This window comes from Formica exsecta, unplaced genomic scaffold (assembly GCF_003651465.1).
Source record: "Formica exsecta isolate Colony F162 unplaced genomic scaffold, ASM365146v1 scaffold218, whole genome shotgun sequence".
In the NCBI taxonomy this organism is placed as follows: domain Eukaryota; kingdom Metazoa; phylum Arthropoda; class Insecta; order Hymenoptera; family Formicidae; genus Formica; species Formica exsecta.
The window spans coordinates 17936-36402 of record NW_021849477.1 but is presented as its reverse complement, the minus strand read 5'-3'; the positions used below and the strand labels follow the sequence as shown (position 1 = coordinate 36402).

At 34.8% G+C, this 18467-nt stretch overlaps 4 protein-coding genes and 1 long non-coding RNA gene across 12 annotated transcripts in view; 3 read left to right on the top strand and 2 right to left on the bottom strand.

The window, feature by feature from the left end:
- The first annotated feature begins 1 nt into the window (after position 1).
- On the top strand, positions 2-1384 carry LOC115235337. The gene is made up of 2 exons (XR_003884011.1): positions 2-458; positions 587-1384. It is a non-coding gene; the product is annotated as an uncharacterized LOC115235337 (long non-coding RNA).
- Positions 1385-2827: 1443 nt separating this feature from the next.
- Positions 2828-3381, top strand: LOC115235282 (mitochondrial pyruvate carrier 2-like). Its single transcript, XM_029806953.1, has 3 exons — positions 2828-2974; positions 3054-3195; positions 3264-3381. The coding sequence occupies exons 1-3, from the start codon at positions 2875-2877 to the stop codon at positions 3379-3381; spliced, it is 360 nt and encodes a 119-aa protein (XP_029662813.1). The 5' UTR covers positions 2828-2874.
- A 67-nt stretch (positions 3382-3448) lies between these two features.
- LOC115235280 (peptidylprolyl isomerase domain and WD repeat-containing protein 1) lies at positions 3449-6351 on the bottom strand. The gene is made up of 8 exons (XM_029806951.1): positions 6092-6351; positions 5807-5909; positions 5531-5727; positions 5256-5449; positions 4855-5192; positions 4576-4765; positions 3915-4490; positions 3449-3633 (listed from the first exon to the last, which is right to left on the bottom strand). The coding sequence occupies exons 1-8, from the start codon at positions 6183-6185 to the stop codon at positions 3490-3492; spliced, it is 1836 nt and encodes a 611-aa protein (XP_029662811.1). The 5' UTR covers positions 6186-6351; the 3' UTR covers positions 3449-3489.
- A 56-nt stretch (positions 6352-6407) lies between these two features.
- Positions 6408-7334, top strand: LOC115235281 (cytochrome c oxidase subunit 6A2, mitochondrial-like). Its single transcript, XM_029806952.1, has 3 exons — positions 6408-6564; positions 6856-7010; positions 7124-7334. Exons 1-3 carry the CDS (start codon positions 6486-6488, stop codon positions 7202-7204), a joined length of 315 nt encoding a protein of 104 aa, XP_029662812.1. The 5' UTR covers positions 6408-6485; the 3' UTR covers positions 7205-7334.
- A 526-nt stretch (positions 7335-7860) lies between these two features.
- Positions 7861-18467, bottom strand: part of LOC115235278 — a 14767-nt gene continuing 4160 nt past the window's right edge. For 6 of the 8 annotated variants that reach the window (XM_029806943.1, XM_029806944.1, XM_029806945.1 and 3 more), the window contains 2 exons: positions 8744-17097; positions 7861-8139 (listed from right to left, as the gene is read on the bottom strand). In XM_029806943.1, coding sequence (XP_029662803.1) covers positions 8087-8139; positions 8744-17097 — 8407 coding nt within the window. In that variant the 3' untranslated portion in view covers positions 7861-8086. Of the gene's footprint in view, positions 17098-17804; positions 18398-18467 lie in introns of those variants that run through there. The other 2 variants (XM_029806947.1, XM_029806948.1) reach the window with 2 other exon arrangements.

Genomic DNA, 18467 nt, shown 5'->3' with positions numbered 1-18467 from the left:
ATAGCTACACGAACTGACATTAAAAGTAAGCATGGTTTAGTTGTCTTAAAAGTGTAATTAGTTTTACTAGTTTTACTAGTTTTAGGTGTAATGTTGTACTTGTTTTAAGTACATGATAATTATTATCCAAAGGATCAATTAAACTGTCATCGAAAAATATAGCTATGTATTTATACATTTCTCATTCTTCTTTTTTTTTATTTTTTCATTATGAAGAAAAAAACGTAGACAAAAAGATTTTAACCATTTCCAGCTCGAATCTGCACAACACTAATCACATATTGATATATCTTTTTTACCTTTTTCTGCAAATTAAAATAATAGAAATTGGTGAAGAACAGGGCGTATAATATCTCATTGCAAGATAAGAAACTGACGTTTCGAAAAATTTTGCAAAGATCTCCTGACACTTTGCATTTATATTTGTGCTGTACTAACGGTCTACTTGGAAAATTACCGTAAGCTCATTTTCTCTTCCAAATGTATATAAATAAGCTACATATATATCCGATATAATCTAGATTAATGTTTGTAATAATACGATCGTTTAATATAATAATGATAATAATAATTCTAATAATTACAGCTGTGGTGAACAAGAAAATCGATCGCTTTGCCATTTAAAATGCGCGAGAGGATTAATCATAATAGAAACACCAATTTATATATACACTTTGACGAATGTCTCGCGATGGAATGAAATCGAATTTACTCGATTAACAGAATCAAGAGATGTCATAGATGACGGGAATTCGTAGCGACGTTCTTTCGAAAAGAGAATCTGTCTTCAGACTCATTGCTTCATTGACAATTTTATGATGTACGAAGTTTTTGATCGTGAATAACTTACTTGAACTTTTAAAAGAACTTATCTGAAGACTTATCTGTTTAATTGTAATTTAAAGATACACTCTTGCATGCGCGCGCTAATGTTTTTAAGTATAATGAGCGTATAGGTGGGATCAACAAACATAACTGACCAAGCAAGAGATGTCTTGTTTTGTCATAAAGATAGCTTTGCCAAGATGCGCGAGAGAGATATGCATCATTATATATATAAGAAAATTTTTCAGCTACGGGATTCGCGTTTGAAAACATGTGAACGATCTACCGCTATCTACGTTAAACTGGTATGTGTTTAATATCGATATCACACATGTGGGGAACATATCATGTAACTACGAGAGATGTAATCTATTGGTATTACCTGTGCTCCGAAATCTCGAAATCAAATTCATCCTTACGAACGAACGATATGACTGCTCGTTCTTGAGAAAATTCGATATTTTCAATACAATTTTATCGGCTATACGCGTAACTTCTGTTAAAATTGAAAAATGAATGTTTTATATGGATTTTTAATAAATTGTTTTCTTTCCCTCAATTTTCTGTCAAAGGAGAAATTTCTCTTCCTTCATCTTGCCCATTATCGTCATCTACGTTAAAGTGACAAATGATCGTAACGTGAAAAGTCAGATAGATATATTACTTTTAAGTTTTTCTCTTTACATTCCTCGCGACTTGTTTAAATTGTTATTCGTAAAAATAACACGGTGACGAACTACAAGATAGCTTTGCCAAGATGCGCGAGAGAGATATGCATCATTATATATATAAGAAAATTTTTCAGCTACGGGATTCGCGTTTGAAAACATGTGAACGATCTACCGCTATCTACGTTAAACTGGTATGTGTTTAATATCGATATCACACATGTGGGGAACATATCATGTAACTACGAGAGATGTAATCTATTGGTATTACCTGTGCTCCGAAATCTCGAAATCAAATTCATCCTTACGAACGAACGATATGACTGCTCGTTCTTGAGAAAATTCGATATTTTCAATACAATTTTATCGGCTATACGCGTAACTTCTGTTAAAATTGAAAAATGAATGTTTTATATGGATTTTTAATAAATTGTTTTCTTTCCCTCAATTTTCTGTCAAAGGAGAAATTTCTCTTCCTTCATCTTGCCCATTATCGTCATCTACGTTAAAGTGACAAATGATCGTAACGTGAAAAGTCAGATAGATATATTACTTTTAAGTTTTCCTCTTTACATTCCTCGACTTGTTTAAATTGTTATTCGTAAAAATAACACGGTGACGAACTACAAGGAGGACAGAACGGACTCGGGAGACACGTTGCTGGTAGTATCGGAAGTGGCAAAGGCCGGGGGCAACACGGTCCAGGTGTTATCGGACAACATCGAGGTGACGGGACACACGGCGGTCTCCGAGGCGGAGGTTCGCAAGGAAATTCTTCGATCCTCGGGGGTAGAATTACGGTGCACGAAGCTGGTGGCGGAACGCTCGGGCATTTGCTATGAAATATTGTAACAATGAAACTATAAGTTATATTACGGAGAGCAATTCTATCTTTACACGCGTAAAGAACACAAATAATTTTGATCGTTTCGATTAATTAAACATTTCACTCGTACCAACAATCCATCATGCATATCAGATACTTCAGTTCTTCCATGTCGTTCCAACACGGCTCCGGTTTCTTTTTATAACAAGACAGGTCTCTTATTAAAATTGACATTTTATCTTGTTTTAATTGTAAAATCCAACTGGAAAATTTAATTGTAAAATTTTAATATTGCGTTGCACACTAAGTCGATGTGCTTTCTGACGAATAATTTTTCCAATAAAAAGAACATCGTCGCGTGATGTGAAATTGCAGTTTAATATAGAAAACCAATCCATCGCATTTTTAATTAATATACTGAACAAAGTCGCAATAACACACTAAAATGTGTCATTTTAGCTCCAAACCTTTTTTATAGAAGCCTCTTTACGAAACATTTTATACAGTATTTACGTTGTGAAACGCATCTTTTTCGGAGGATTATCGCACAGAATTATGGCAACACCCGGAAAAATTGGCGGTTATCAGAGATTAATGTTGAGAATTGCTTCGATCCTGCCTGAAAAATTCCGCGCCGCGTTTTTGCATCCCGCAGGTACGACGCTATCTAAAAATTTAAATTTCCCTAAAAAGAAAATATCTCGTAAAGAAAAAGAAATTGTTTCGTATCTCAGGCCCGACTACTGTATTTTTCTGGGCACCGACGTTTAAATGGGGCCTGGTAATAGCGGGCATAGGGGACATTAAACGACCCGCAGACACAATCTCTCTCAGTCAAACTGCGAGCCTTATGATTACAGGCGCTATATGGTCTAGGTGTGAACTTTATCAATTATAAATTTAATTACAATACTCTCTTTTAACTCGTATCTGCGCACTTCTAGGTATTCACTGGTAATAATACCCAAGAATTATAATCTGTTCAGCGTCAACTTGTTCACTTGCGGAACGGGGGCGTATAATTTCGTCAGAGGATTGTTATATCAAATGGAAAAGAAGTGAAAGAGACGGGATTGAGATGCCGATAGAGATGGAAATCGTGAAATTAACGTATCGATATATATTTTGTACAAAAATGTATGTATAATTCCCGATCTTTATTTTATAAAGTTATTTTACAGTTACGCTAACTATTCGTATATCATCGTAAGGCTTGTCAGTCTTAGGATTCGTCTTCACCTGACTAATATTTTGCACGACTTCCATTCCTTTGTGAACCCGACCGAATACGGTATGTTTGTTATCTAACCAGGGCTATAAAAAGCGAACGAAATATATATATATATATATATATATATATATATATATATATATATATATATATATATATATATATATATATATATATATATATATATATATATATATATATATATATATATATATATATATATATATATATATATATATATATATATATATATATATATATATATATATATATATATAATATATTCGTATTATAAAGTACCTTATAGAAACTACATAATTTCAATCTATATTCGAAAAATTTCATCCAAGGAATTCGTACTCACCGTCGGTGTCAGCGTGATGAAAAACTGGCTACCGTTCGTATTCGGTCCCGCATTAGCCATACTTAAAGTGTACGGTCTGTCGTGCTTCAAGTTTGGTTTAAACTCGTCCTCGAACTCCTCTCCCCATATGCTCTCACCGCCGGTACCAGTTCCGGTGGGATCGCCGGTCTGTATCATGAAACCCTTGATAACTCTATGGAATATATGACCATTGAAATAGCCGTTCTTCGCGTGCACGCAGAAATTCTCCACCGTCTTAGGGACCTCCTTGCCGAAGAGATTCACGTGGATGTCGCCGAGCGCCGTATGAAGAATCGCAGTGTCATATATTTTCTGCATATTCGTGGCTTCCGTCGAAGATATAATGTCTTCCTTGGAAGGTTTCTCATTAAAAACATCTCGGTCGCATTCCTGGCTCTTTGTATCCTCCGGCTCTCGTCTCGTGAACATGTAGAATCGATTTTTCTTGTGAGCCGTACAAAACAACGTCGGATCGGGACGGTTCATTTCTATTATGGTATTCTCGGAAGCCTCCATTTCAACGGTTAAAGCAGCAGTTGTCTTCCTCGCTTTTCCCTGCACATCATTCGTATATCGTACATCATGAATAATATATCAATTGTCGTTTCTGCGCGCTTCAATTACAAGATTTATTAAATACCTGGAATAATGCCAGCTGCATTGGTCGTATGTTTTCTGGCTTTCCCATGATTTTGATACAACGATTTGTGTAAAGATTCACCATTTTAACACCCAGCATCGTAGGATATAAAATAATATAACCAGATTCGTCAAAAATGATATTTCCTAGGTTCGTCTCAGTTTTATCCAATTCTCTTTCGACTGCCATTCTGCAATGCGTAATAATGGAAATTAATGTAACCAACTGAAAAAGCAATTTAGAAAATTTTGAGAACCATAAAAAGTGCAAGCATTTCACCTGCGTCCAAACTCCATGTTTGGAAGTTGCTGCATAGTTTGTTGCAATTCGCTAAATCTTTGAAGTGTCTCGTCAAATATCCTGTATAGTTTGCCCGTCCGGAAATTAAAAACCCTAACTTTTCTATCTCCACTGAGGGATGCAAATCGTTTGCCATCAGGTGATATCGCTAAGCCACATGGGTAAGTCTTATTTTTAGCAAACTCAAACAGATCGGTATCCAACTTCGATTCAAACGATATGCATTTGGGAAACTTGTACTTCATCTTCGGACCCGTCCAGTACTCCAATATTCCTGCTCTATCGATGGAGATGCATGTCTCGTATACAGGATTATACTGCAAAAAAAAGATATATTAATCAAATCATCCTTTTCTCACAATAACCTCAATAAATCTTACTTTCATAATGACGACAGGTTTAGTGTGTAGTTTCTCAAATATATGTAAAGGTGTATTTGTTCCCTGACCATCGTAGATGTATATTTTATTCGATTCTTGTGAAGACACTGCTACGGCAGATATTGCATCGCCAGCCGAGTACACCCATTCAACACAGAGTGGCACAAAGTCCAATTTTATCATATTTATCATGTCTTAAAAATCAAATATAAATATGATAAGTTAAATATTCTTTATAAACATTTTAAATAAGAATAATAGATTTTTATACTTACCAAAATTGATGACATCAAAGATTTTCATACTTTTATCAATACTGACTGAGCACATGTGAACCCCGTTGCAACTAGTAGACATTGATTGTATTGGCATTAGATGTGCTCGAAAGTGCTTTACAAATTCTATCAATTCCTCCTGCTTTTTCCAAAATTTTACATGTCCATCGCAACTGGCGGTTATCACAAAGTTTGACCTGTATTGATACATTTCAATAACAAATTTTCCAGAAAGCAAAAATTGTACATATTTTATTATTTATGTAAAATACTAACTTTGTTACCAAAATATGAGTAATGACATCCCTGTGCATATAAGACTTCTCATAACATTCGCAACTTGGCAAATTATCTATGTACACTTGTTCGTATTCCAAAACTGTAAAAAAGTTAAAAATATTTTAAAAGAAATACACATAAGTAAGAACAAAGATTTTTTTACTTATTAAATGTCAAATAAAAATAAAAGTTAAATTAAAATTTCATGAAGTTGGAATAGAGAAACATTATATTTATTTTTATTCATTAAATGTGAATTATAAAAATTGTTTTGATTTTAACCTCTTTGCTTTTTTTGCGGTGCAGCTTCCGAAGGTAATGGTCCAATCCAATCATCTTCCGTATCATTTTTTTCGTGTTCACGCTTGCCGCTCATTATGTATATAAATTATAATATTACCGATTATATTATTAAATAAATACGCACACAACCACATATAACCACCTATATTTTCACAAATGTTATTGCTGCGAACTCTTCAGCTGACATTTTATTTGTTTGATTGGACAAAATTGTTCGAAAATTCTACTGGTTGGACAAAGAAATATTTTGTTCTGATTGGTCAGTTAAACGCTACTTTACTCCACAAGTAAGATTTCCGAACGCGCTCTATCGTGTTTATCACCCATATGACATCTAGAGAAAGTAGCATTGGAGCTTAGCAGAAGAGCAAAAATGGCTTCTTGGATGAGAGCCGTTCGTACCTTTTCGAGAAAATATGCGACGTCTGCCAGTCACGAACATGCCAGTTCAGGTGAATACAAGCGAATTGTTGTGCTAATAATTCAATATTTTATATGCGCGCGTTTGAAAACGGAGATTTTTATACTTGCACAGAATATGACATACTCGACGATACTATCTTTTACAATAAGATATTTTTGTTAAATGTTGTTAACTAAAATCTTCTCTATGATAAGACGCTTTTTACTTGTACAACATTACGGTGATGCGTTGTATTTTCCGCGGAAAATGTATCATATCTTGAAATAAGTTATCGGCGAACATTACATAACAGTAATGCTTGTGCATATGTACTTTACAGAGCAGACACAACTGTTGTGGAAGAGGATTTCGCTCTTCGTAGGCTTTCCAGCGATAGGTCTGGCTATGTTGAATTGTTATTTAAATCATCAGGCTCATCATGGTGATGAACGTCCAGAATTTATTCCATACGATCATATGAGGATAAGAACCAAGGTATATATCAATATGTTATGCATCGATCTCATTTTCATTGTATAAATGTGAAAGATAAATATATTTTTAAGATTTAAGTACTGATTAATCTTTAATTATTCTTTTATTTATAGAAATTCCCATGGGGTGATGGTAATCATTCGCTTTTCCATAATCCCAAAGCAAATGCTCTACCTGAAGGCTATGAAGATTAGAGGATGGTCCTGTTTAGTTTGTATTTATAATGGTTACACTAATATTACTAGCATTCTCTATGATATGTATCCTACATTGTATTGCCGTATGAACGATTGAGTCAATAAATTAGTAGAGATACAATATTTATATTTTTTCGGAATTTTTTATGTTATAACATTTTCCTATACAATTAGTACAATTAATTTGATATAATCACTGCAACAAATCATATTATTGCTCTATATTATTAAATATTTAACTTTAAAAATATATGTTTTATTGATCAGAAAAATTATTTTGTTAATTTTAAGCTAGTCAAAGGGAACTTGTAATTAAGAGGGAATAAATCTGAAAGGGATTATATTTTTATTAGCATTATATGTATACGAATCTATATGTTTTTAATATGTAAGTTAAATTAACAATAACAAGCATTAAATATATAAATATATATTTTTCCTTTTTACATATATGTATGAAAGTATAAAAATTATCTTACATCTTACAAAGTCTTACAATTCATAGGTAATGAATGTAATTTTTAAAACAAAACTATAAGATTTCACTTTCAAGTATGTCAAATCTCGTATAACGATATCAAAAATTGAAACAGATATCGGATTTTTAAAAATAAACATCAAATACAATTAATATTTATTTTAGAAGCTATTTATGTACTGTTAACATAACTAATGCTATTATATATATTACTTTCTTTATCTCTATATAGAATGGTTTATGTATATGTGTGTGTGTGTGCGTGCATGTTTATATTTAGAACGAAGAGTAAACGCGCGGTCGACGATAAAAAAAAAAATAAAAAGAGAAAGACGAAATGTAATGTGTAAACTTATTTCACAGATGTTATGTGCACTTTTTAGAATAAAATCATATATTTCTTATCGTATAAATCGATTTCTCTCGTCATTTTGCAGGAAATTGCAGAAAATCCCTAAAAAAAAATTAAATTATAAAATTTCAATATAGCAAAAACTCTGTCTCCAAATATGTGCTTAGGAAACTTCAAAGTTCTGCCAAAATTCATTCTTATTTTAATATTTTTAAGCACTGAATGAGAAACAAGAATTTTTAAAAAAATTTTGAATTGCATATTTTTCTCTTTCTCTCTCTCCCCTTTCCTGTCTCTTATGTACGTGCACGCATAAAAGAAATTGCATTCACGGGAAAAAAAAATATATAGAAAGTTAAGCATTTTTCTCGTTACATCTTTTAACATTTTCACATGTGTTATATTTTTTCATCGTCGATCTTGTACCAAAGGAAGATACTTCTCGTATAAATCATTCTATGTATCGCGCATAACTTAAAGAAAATTTTTATTATAAAAATAATTTTGTCAAACAGTTATTATATTTTTTAAACATAAGTGATAATAAATATTGATTAGTTAAGCTCAAACAGATATCGTTTATATATTTGGTATATTAGGAAAAGAGTCCAAGATTCCAAAAGAACTCCGTATTCAAAACGAGCACAGGCAAGAATCTTGGAAAATTATAAATCGATACAAATGATTGGTTTGTAAAGATTCTTACACTGTTTGTAATGAATTGCTTTCCAATGCAAATCCGAGCAACGCTTGGAGCAGTAAGGAGCCTCCAAACAGGCTTGACAATATACTATGCTCTTGCGTTTGCAACGTAAACACGGCCTGTTTTCCATCTCATCTGGGACTTGCAAATTGTCGTTCACGTCTGATGACATTCCTTCCTTTATTTCATTCAACGACAAAGAATTTAGGACTTCCGGCTTATTGTTTACGTTCAAGGACTTTTCTTCTTTCATTTCATTCAACCATGCGAGATTATGGACTTCCAGATTGTTGTCCACGTCCGATGACATTCCTTCCTTTATCTCATTCAACGACGCGGAGTTAAGGATTTCAGGATCATTGTTCATGTTCAAAGACTTTTCTTCTTTCATTTCATTCAACCACACAAAATTATGGCCTTCCAAATTGTCGTTTACGTCCGACAACTCCCCTCCCTTTATCTCATTCAACGACGCGGAGATAAGGATTTCAGGATCATTGTTCAAGGACTTTTCTTCTTTTATCTCATTCAACCACACGAAATTATGGACTTCCACATTGTCATCCACGTCCGACGACTTCCCTTCTTTTATCTCATTCAACGACGTGGAGTTAAGGATTTCAAAATCATTGTTCATGTTCAAGGACTTTTCTTCTTTTATCTCATTCAACCACCCGAAATTATAGACATCTGGATTGTCGTTCATATCTGACAATTTTTCTTTCTTTATCTCATTCAACGACGCAGAATCAGGAACTTCCAGATTGTCGTCCACGTCCAAAAACTCTTCTATCTTTATCTCATTCAACGGTGCAAAATCAGGAATTTCCGAATTGTCGTTCACGTCCAACGACTCTTCTACCTTAATCTCATTTAACGATGCGGAGTTAGGAACTTCCAAATTGTCGTTCACAAATGACGATTTTTCCTTCATCTCATCCAACAATACAACATCATCTGAAAAGAGCGCATCGGAATTGTCTATTTTCTCAAATAACGACGACGATATGCTCGTGACGTTCAGGATACTCATATTGGAGTTCTCATGATTATCTTCGCTTTTCGTGGGACTGGCAACGAATTTGGCGTTCGAAATATCATTTTTGTCGACAACGGCCTCATTTACATTTACATTTGTAGCATTACTTTTTATTGTAGGATTACACGAAAAGGTTCTCGATTTTCCATTATACCTATGCTCGGACACGTGTTTGAGCAGTTCATTAATTGCTTTAATGCCGCTATGAGTATCCACTTGTACTTGATTCTTCTTCATATCTTCAAGTTCCTTCACGGTGTCGATTGATTCCATCGCCGCTCTCGTACTTGATGTATCTTTCGGAATTTCAGACGGCGATGTTTCCTGAGCTTGCATCTCCTTTTGTTTTAATGATAATTCCTCATTAAATTTCTGAACGTTTTGTTCTTCTGTTACTAATAATTTTAATTCAAAATTTTCTACAGATGGTGGCAATAATGTTATTTTTATAGGTTCGCCCCTCGTCTTGTCAAGGCATAAATCCTGCGACGTATTCGGTTTATCATTTCCAAAAGACGATATCTTATCGCGCTGCTCTTCTTGCAAATCTGAATTCGATTTTTCCGCGTTTTCGTCGATGTGCAGATTTCCTGAACTTTCAAAGCTCTCGTCGTTCGTTCTCTCAAAGTTATTAATCTGTTCGTTCGTAGAATCATCTTGTTGCTCGTTGGAGAAAAATTCTGATAGCGTTCCAAAAGTATATTTTTTACGTGCGGTATCTGTTTGCGATATTTTTGCGGATTCGCTTCTGTTTATCGGAAATAATAATTCTGACGTATCTGATATAAACGGTGTAGAAGTTCGTGGTATACATGACGTATCAAACTGTGATTCGGTGAAAATCGATCTGGATGTTTTGATATTTTCTTTGACATTATCGCGTTTTCCATCATGTGAATTTTCGCCAGATATTTTATTGTTGAGATTACACGCTTCATTGTGATCCAGTTCTTTATCTCGAGTTTTTGTGTTACAAGGAACTTGCGAGGCCACTTTTTCGTTTCCTCCATTGCTATTTAATATTGTAACTATGTTAGAGATTTTGCATATGTTGGCCGTGTCCGTGTTATCAGATCCTCCAATGTTTACGTTATCATCTTTCGTTTTATCATCTTGTAACAAGTTCAACATTTTTTGCACAGAAGAGGAACACAATTCCAACAGTCGCTTGTCATGCAGATCCTTCGTTGGAGATTTTACAGTTTCCTTATTTCTTATATTATCTTGCGTTCTTGTGTTAAACGAGGATTGTGATATCGCATCGTTTTCTCTAATATTATTTAACGTTGTAACATTTGAAATTTTGGATATATTTTCCGTCTCTATGTTACCAGTTTTTTTAGCGTCATCTTTTGCAATCTTTGAACAGTCTTTTATTTCATTGCTTAATGCATTTCGTAAGACATTCGACGTATCTTGTGTGAGAAGAGAAATATATAATTCTGTTAATCGCTTATCGTGCAATTTTTCTACCAGAGATCTTGCAGTTTTGTTAATATTTGCGTTGTCTTGCGCTTTCGTTTCCGAGATTCTGCACGACGTTTCCGCGATCGAATTTTCTTCCGGAATGTTTGAATGTCCTGAATTTAACGATGTTTTTATATTTTCAGATTGTTCTCCCATAATGAAAGATAAGTTTTTCTTGCATCGCATCTTTGGTGTATCTATATTCTGCTTTTGCAAATCTACAGTTCCCGGAGATGATTCTTCAATTATCGTGGATTTTGACGTAGACTTAAGACGTAATTCCCTATTTCGCGCTTCCATCGATAAATTACTTTCTACCGTCGTAGATTTTGAGCTTAATGAAATATTCGGATCAGTCTTTTCTTTTAGAGATAGTTTTTTTCGCACTTTATCGCAGAGTGAATTATTCTCATTAATTTTATTAGATTGAGTTTTTTTGCAAGATGATTTGATTTTTGATTGGTGATTTGGTATTTTCGATGCTTTTCGTGATGCATCGTTTTGTAATTTTTCTTCGATACGATTTTGATTTATTTTATTTCCTATCATCATCTTGATTAGATAATTATCTAAAGATTTATAAAAGAAATTCAACATCTTTCTTTCAAGGTAGAATTTTTGGGAGTCTTGCTGTTTAAATGAATATTTTTCGAAATAAAATTTTAACTGATTTTTCAACATAATTTTTTGAATCTCTGTCAGAAAGCTCAGATCAAAGTGAGGGTTCACAATTTCGTTTGGCGGCGATGACGCAGATGTAGGTTTTGATAATATTAATTTCCTTTTACCTTTTTGCGAAGCTGTGTTAGACGCATTCTGCGAGACACTTGGTTCCTGCGACACGGGAGTCTTCGGAAAGATGCCAGACGACTTTTGCGATACTTTGTGTACGTATTCGTACGTATTTACGCATGTGTTATGTATGCACGGGGTTCCTTGATGTATATTTTGTTGCGGTTTCGCGAATGGTGTTTTATTTGGCATACCATCCCTAATTTGTGTCTCGGGGATCCCCGTTTTCTTATTCGGCATGGATGGCTGCGCGTTCTGCGAGACATTATTACTTAACAAATCGGTAAAAGATGCAGATGTACCACTGGGTAGTTTCTGGTGCAGGTATTGTTGCAAATTTTGTTGCTGCTGACTCGGATTCGGCAAAATATTCTGAACGTGTACACGTGCAGATTGCGACGCGACACTATTCGACACGCTATTGTTATACTGTGGGACACCTTTCTCCGCAGGTACCGGCGGAGTCTGCATATGCAGATTTACAAACGGATTCCCAGGTCTAATGTTTCCCGTCACATTTCCCGGAGCGTTAACAGTTGTACAAACTTTGGACTGAGTGATATTATGCATAAACTGATTCATTCCATTAATATTTTGGTTTGTCGTGGACGGCGAAAAATACGATGCTCCTGAGTTTCCGTAAAACGGCATCTGGGAGTACGGAGTTTGGTTTTGTTGTTGCATATTAATCGCAGATGCTGCGGTCGCACTATTGGTAGTTCTCGTTTCGATATGCGAATACTTCTGTCCAGTTGTAAAAGAGACGTTTGTATTCCCTTGATTTGTGGGCGGATATATGCACATATTAATATTCGATGCAGATGCGGCCGACGCCGTTGTATATAGAGTGTTACCCGGATTTACGAAAAACTGTTGATTATTGACACTCGACACATTTGGCATACGCTGGCCTTGTAAATAACTCGCGTTTCCTACAGGCTGTTGTGGATTAATCGTTGGATTCGGAATGGAATTTGGCACTGGTATACTTGTAGATGAAACTTTACACGGGCGAATATTCGGTGCAGATTGCCTTAAACGCGAAGAATTGTCCGTACTCCTCGACGACTGTGATCGATTGATATTCGGTCCCGGGGGTGGCATTGTTGAGGATTGCGCTCTGACATGCTGCATGCCTGGCAACGGCATGCCTGGAGCATTTCCCAAATATGGTGATTGTGCCTGAACATTCGGTACCGATGCACTCGGAACTGAATTGTTAATGTTCGAAAGTTGCGGCATGTTTGAACATATCTTATCGCGAAACGGTGCGGCACACGCCACCGATACATAGCGTTCAAATAAAAACAAATATTGCTTAAATTCTCTAACTGATATCGGAAAAACTAGCATCTTTTGTTGATTGATGTAATTTATAACATACTCTTCATTTGTCGTGCACAACAATATCTTCAAGGTATCTATATTTTGACATATTTGAAGTAGATTGATCCTCATTCTATACATCTTTTCTTCGTTGAATATTTGTTCTCGAAAAATCTTGCGACACGATGCAAAGTTATAGCAGACATTTGTTATTGCGCTTGGCACCAACTTCATGATAAAGTTCGAAGAAATATTATCAGCCGATACATCCAGTAGATTCGCCATGGGTGAATGATACGCAGATTTGGTAGCGGAATTATACGATGGCGGTGGTCCGCATGTCGATGATGCTGAAGGCACTGAATGTGTATTGTCTGATATAATCGATGCATCAGAATCCATAGATAAATTCATAGGACTCCACGGGGATCCAAGCTCTGCGCTCGTTCGAACCCTTACTGTGTTGCGCTTTGAATCCATAGTTTCCGAGGAAGTCTTTGGTAATTGTTCTGTCAAATCAAGCATGTCGCGTGCAGATTTAGCTGATTCAACACTGTTTTCAGGTGGCGTTCCTTTCCCTTCGACGGACTGTACGCGTTCATCCTTTTCTCCCTGATCACCCTCCGTCGCATATCCACTCTCGATCAAAATTATATCATCTTGAGGATTTTTTTGTTGCTCGTCTGCTATCTTTTCTTTGTCATTCGAGGAAGACTTTGGTAATTGTTTTTCCAAATCAGACGCAGATTTGGCTGATTCAGAACCATTTTCACTTGTCATCTGCATCTTTTCCTGTTCGGCAGATTGTACGTGTTTATTCTTTTCTTCTTGATGATGTTGCGTCGCATTTTTATCTCTATCAAAAATTGTGTCATTTTGAGAACCTCGTTCTTGCTGTTGTTTTGAAGAATGATTTGCATTATCTTTGGTAGTATGACTAGAATTGCATATAACTTCCTGAATATGTGATGCTGTTTCAGCGGTAATACCTAGATTAATATCCGACGATTTTTCCGACGTATTTTTCGCTTCGTTTATTTCGCTATTGATTGTGTTCCCGTGCTTAGAGTTTTCGGAAGATGTTTTAAAACTCATCTGAAAGAGTTCGCCAAGAATATCTGGTTTGCTTTTTAATGCATTCAAGTTCTTGCAGATGCACGTATTCACTACAGATAGAGGTGCTTTCAGCGAAAATTTTTTTGATACTCGAGATTTCGACTTGGGTTTTATTTTTATTTCTACTTCAATATCGCTAATAATATCATCGTCTGTTGATGAATTATCATTACTGGTGTTTGTATCTGATCTTTTTGAAGACGCGTATGTTGTTGGCGAGGAGAGGGCTTCGTTAACAACACCTTTCTTATTCGAAGAATCTTCCTCCAATTTTGGTGACATTAATGAAGCATGATCGGTTATCACAGTTGTTTTATTTGTCGCAATATCTTCGTTATTCGTTAATGATACATTTTCGACAGTTTGCGTTACATCACAGCCATCTTTCTTTTCAATATTGGATATTAACTCTTGCGCGGACATGGTTGAGAATTTCAAGTTTGGTCTTATATCTTTCGATATTTTTATATCCTCGTCGGTTAAATTAACATTTTCGACGTTCTCTTGATTTTCTTGCGTGTTCTGCATATTTACTTCTTTCTTTTCCACATAAACGGCATCTTCGATATTAATATTTTCGTTATTTTTTGGATTTTCTTGCATGTTCTGCATATTTATTTCTTTCGACTCCACATAAACGGCATCTTCGATATTAATATTTTCGTTATTTTTTTGATTTTCTTGCGTGTTCTGCATATTTACTTCTTTCGATTCCACATTAACCGCATCTTCGCTACGTCCTGTGTCATTTTTGCTAACAACGGTTTCTGTATCGGCAATTAACACAGAATCCTCTACGCGCTGTATTTTCACCGGGATTTCGCTCTCTATATCCTTCTGCGAAGTATCATCTGACATATGACGTTTACATGTCGATGTTTTATCTTTGTTAGAATCTGTATTTTCATCCGTCTCTTCGTCCGTTGTAAAATCGTGCAATGTGTCGTTTTGGATGCATATGGTGGAATCGCTGGAATTGATGGATTCTACTTTCGAGATTACGCTCTGTGTATCTTCTTGCAAATTATTAACCGACACATAACGTTTATGTATCAATATTTCATCTCTTTCATAAATGTCTTCCATCTCTTCTTCTGTTGTAATATCGTTAGATGTGTTATATATTTCGGAATTATTTGAGACAAATTGCAGATTTCTTTTCTCTATACTTTCCGATATAATCTTGCGATCCTCGTCACTCTCGCTTTTGCTAGAACCAAGACAATCTTGGAAACAGTAGCGAAATTTTTTTCGTATCCTTTTAATCTTATCCTGCCTTTTTCTTTTTAATTTTCTTTTTTGTCTTAGATATCTATACGTTTCTCTTTTCTTTGTCATATATTCTGTAATCCTCTCCCAATATATTTGCTTTTCATTCTCATTATTATTATTATGGATTCGTTTATCCTCGGAAAACACTTTACGATCGAATATCTCGGTATCACTCATCAAATTTTCATCGAGTGACCCATCAAGAGATGCCTCTTTCTCTTTTTGCATTTTTTTCGTCGATGCACTTTCATTCGAAGATTCAGAATGTACTCTTTTTTTAACTGCTGTTTTAGAATCTGTTTCGACAGGTAGACTATCTCTGTGCCAATCTGTAAGCTTTGTCTTTATATTTCCATTTTGTGTATCGGTTTTTACAAATATTTTAGTTGCAGACGCATGTGTTTGCTCGGGTAACAATTCAGAATCGATACGAGAAGTTTGTACATTTGAAATAGATGCATTTTCATTCTCATTCGCGATAAGATTAGTTTCTATTTCTAAACAAGATTTTAAATTTAAAACTATTGTATCACGTGATGCATTGACATTACGTTCACATAAATTATCATTATTTTTAGATTCATTGCTGCCTTCTTGTACTTGCGAATCTAACAGTTTAATTTTTGATGAAGAGGATTCTTGATTTATTTCTATTTCTCCTTTTTGCTCCTTTTTCTCTTGTTTGCGATCTTTTTCAAAAATCGTATCATTTTTGAAGGAGTCAATGCTACTTTTAGAATGATGCTTCTTCAATCGAATCTGCGCACTTGTTTTGAATAATTTATTTCCCGACGAATGTTTCTTATTGATGCATCTATTTTTCGGGGAAATAGTTTTACTTTTAGAATGAAAATTTTTATTTTCAGTTTTGCGGATGGAATTATGTGCAGATTTGTTTAGCAATTTATCTTTCGACGTTGTAGAATCTAGTTTTACTTTGGTGCTCGATCTTTCGGCAGAAATATCTCTGTCATTCGTTAAATTAATATTGTTATTAATATGAGAGTTCTTTTCTTCCGTTTCTTGGACAGAGTTTCGTATAGCGTTGTCCGACGATTTTTTCGCAGGCAAGCTACAGCCCTGGATTTTAGTTTGATAAGTATTATTCGCGTCTGTTATACCTGATAATGCAGTTTCAACAGAAGAGCTCGTGTTTAATTTTACGCTGTCGTCTGCAATTTGTTCTTTGGTTTTCTGAGAATTATGCTCCGAGCTTCGCGACCATGATTTTTTTTCATCATCGTTTTGATGTTTATTTTGCCATCTTTCCTCCTGAAACGGGACAGTCTCTTGAAGATTACCGCGCGGCAGTAGATCCTTATCTTGCGAAGATAATTGCATCTTTCTGAAACATATAAAAATACATTACATAATTACATACGTCATAAATGCAAAATAAAAAATATGACAATTTGTACTTATGTAATAATTTTTAAGCGACGTACTCATTTAATGATTTTTAATTATGGATCTCAGTTCTGCTGCGCAATATGTGCTAATTAATATTATTAAGCTGATTTTAGATTCATGATTCCACGCATACATACACACACACTTTTGCAAAAAAATATAAAAAATTCTAAATTATTTATAATAAAATCTATTTCAAATTTTAGTTTGCTGAATAATATATGTTAATACTACTAAGCCTATGTCAGATTTAGAATTCAAATCAGAATACACATACGTATATTAATATACAATGACACATAAACTGATAAATAGAATTCTATTCTTAACTCTGTCACGAATTATATGGACTGCTTATAAAATAAACTTTAAATAAAAAAGATTCATTTCAACTTTCTCAGAATTAATATTTATCAATCTCAAAAAAAAATTTAATTGTTTTTGTTTTATATTTATTATACACTATCATTTTATTTATTTTTTCAAAATCTTATATATCAGGTCTACCGGAAAGTTCTGTCCGTTTTTGGAATAAAACAAAATACAAATTTTTTGTATGTATATAAAATACATTAATCGATATTTTGTCATATGTATTCGATCATATAAATCGGCAGTACGAAGTAAGATTTTGCAGATCACCTGTTCGCAATCTTGTCTGAGGGACTCATAGAAGCGACGATGCCCGGATTCGGTAAATCAAATAATTCTGTCATTATCTTTTCGACATTATCATCATATTCCGATGATTTCTGAACTATGATCTCCTGGCGATCCATGATCGCTTCGAAAGCACATTTGTAAGATGCGATTCTTGTGGCAGGTACTCGATAACGCGCAGCCGTTACTTCTCGAGACGTCAAAGGCGTCACGGATCCTGCGGATGTGATGCTGCGCATCGACCGACGCTTAGAAAGTTTTATTTGTCAGCTCGCTAACATGTCTCATTCGATTAACATCGGTGTACCATCGCTGAATCTTTTTGCTCAAACCTGTTTCCGGTATAAGTAGCGAATGATCGTCGAAGTTCAATCAATGATTGAGGCCGACGACCGTCGTCAGTCGATTAGATACAGCTGAGAAAGGCGAAATTGTTGTCTCACACACACACGCCTTATATTATTCCGCCGCTTGCAGTAGTAACATCAGTGGAATTGAATATCGCTGAAACGACGAGATCTGATATATATCGCGGTGAGTCCGACATTCGCTAAGATTCGAGATTATTAGTTCTCTTAAAAAAATAATTTAAAAAATGTTCACGTAATCTCAGGTTTTTTTTTTAATCTTCTCTCTCTCACTCTC